Here is a 1,416-nt window from a genome sequence, read left to right on the forward strand (position 1 = left end):
GAATTTTTTTAAAAGAGTTTAGTTGAAGTTTTACGCCAAAGTTCAGTTGCATATATAAATTAAAAGCCATAAGTCTACCATTAAAAACCTCATTGAAAAAGCCATCATATAAAAAACATAGTTTGTTATTGGTTCCTTATAATTGACCGGGAAGTAGGAGGTCAAGTTGTGATATGTTGTAATGTGCATGAAGGGAATTGGGTTGTAAACTTAAAATGATTAAAACCAGTAGTTTGGATTCTCAAGAAACACACAATCATTCAACTTAGTTTATAAAATTTGAGCAACCACTACTGGTACTAATTATAAAATTGCAATGCACCTACTTCCCTGGATCAATTTTCTGTGAAATTTAGCAAAAGAATTGCTACAAAAATATGCGGAAATATGCTAAAATTGTAACATAAATTTGCAGAAATATGTTGAAATTTGTAGCAGAAATGTGCAGAAAACTATAGCAAATAGCTCAATCAACCGATTGAAACTTTTAGTAAAAACCCCAGTACATCAGATGTAATATCTACAAAAGGTGTTACATAAGCAACATATGTTCCTCCCAATATGCGGTGTGGGGCAGAGAGGACCAGTGGTTCAGATATGAGGCGCAGGACTGAAGAGAATTCTGTCCGAGTCACAAACTTATCAGAAGACACCTGTGAGGCTGACTTGAATGAGTTGTGTCATAATATTGGTCTTGTCACTCGCACCTACATTTCCACTGACCAGAGGACATGTGTATGCATGGGTTTCGGTTTTGTTAATTTTCTTAACAGGGAGGATGCTGAGAAAGCTATCAAGGTACTCAATTGGTATGGTTATGACAACCTCATACTCCATGTCGAATGGGCAGCATCGAGGACAAACTAGTTTTAATCTGGAACAAGAAGCTAGACTATTTTTCATTAATATTATATATTGTACTGAATGATTGGATTTTCTTGATAGTGTACGACTCTAGTTTGTTTGCGGAAGTTTTTTTGTTAAATCTCCGGCTACCTGTAAATTACAAGTAACTTCAGATTACAGAGAAAGATTCTACTCTCATGTTATATCTATGGCTACCTTTCAATTGCAAGTAACTTCACATTACAGAGAAAGATTCTAAAATGGAGATCACAATTTGATCAAGTATAAATTTGGATGTTGCAGGTTTTAGCCATTTATAATTTATAAGGGTTTATCTTTATGTTTCAACTGGTAAATAATACATTTTGCATAAAATTCTTGGAAATTGTTGTAGAAAATTTGCTGAAATATGCTGAAATTTGTAGCAGAAATGTGCTAAAAAATATATCAAATTGCTGCAGAAAATTACAGAAAATTCTTGCAAAAAACTATAAAAACTTTGAATTTAGAAACCGTTGCATAAAAATGAGTAAATCTGCAGAAATCTATTCCCAAAAAATGCATTTATAC

The 1,416-nt window shown here is 33.1% G+C and overlaps 1 protein-coding gene across 1 annotated transcript; it reads left to right on the top strand.

The window, feature by feature from the left end:
* The first annotated feature begins 561 nt into the window (after nucleotides 1-561).
* LOC141719361 (uncharacterized) lies at nucleotides 562-867 on the top strand. Its single transcript, XM_074521733.1, has one exon. The coding sequence runs from the start codon at nucleotides 562-564 to the stop codon at nucleotides 865-867; it is 306 nt and encodes a 101-aa protein (XP_074377834.1).
* Nucleotides 868-1,416: the final 549 nt, after the last annotated feature.

This window comes from Apium graveolens, chromosome 4 (genome assembly GCF_009905375.1).
Source record: "Apium graveolens cultivar Ventura chromosome 4, ASM990537v1, whole genome shotgun sequence".
Lineage (NCBI taxonomy): Eukaryota > Viridiplantae > Streptophyta > Magnoliopsida > Apiales > Apiaceae > Apium > Apium graveolens.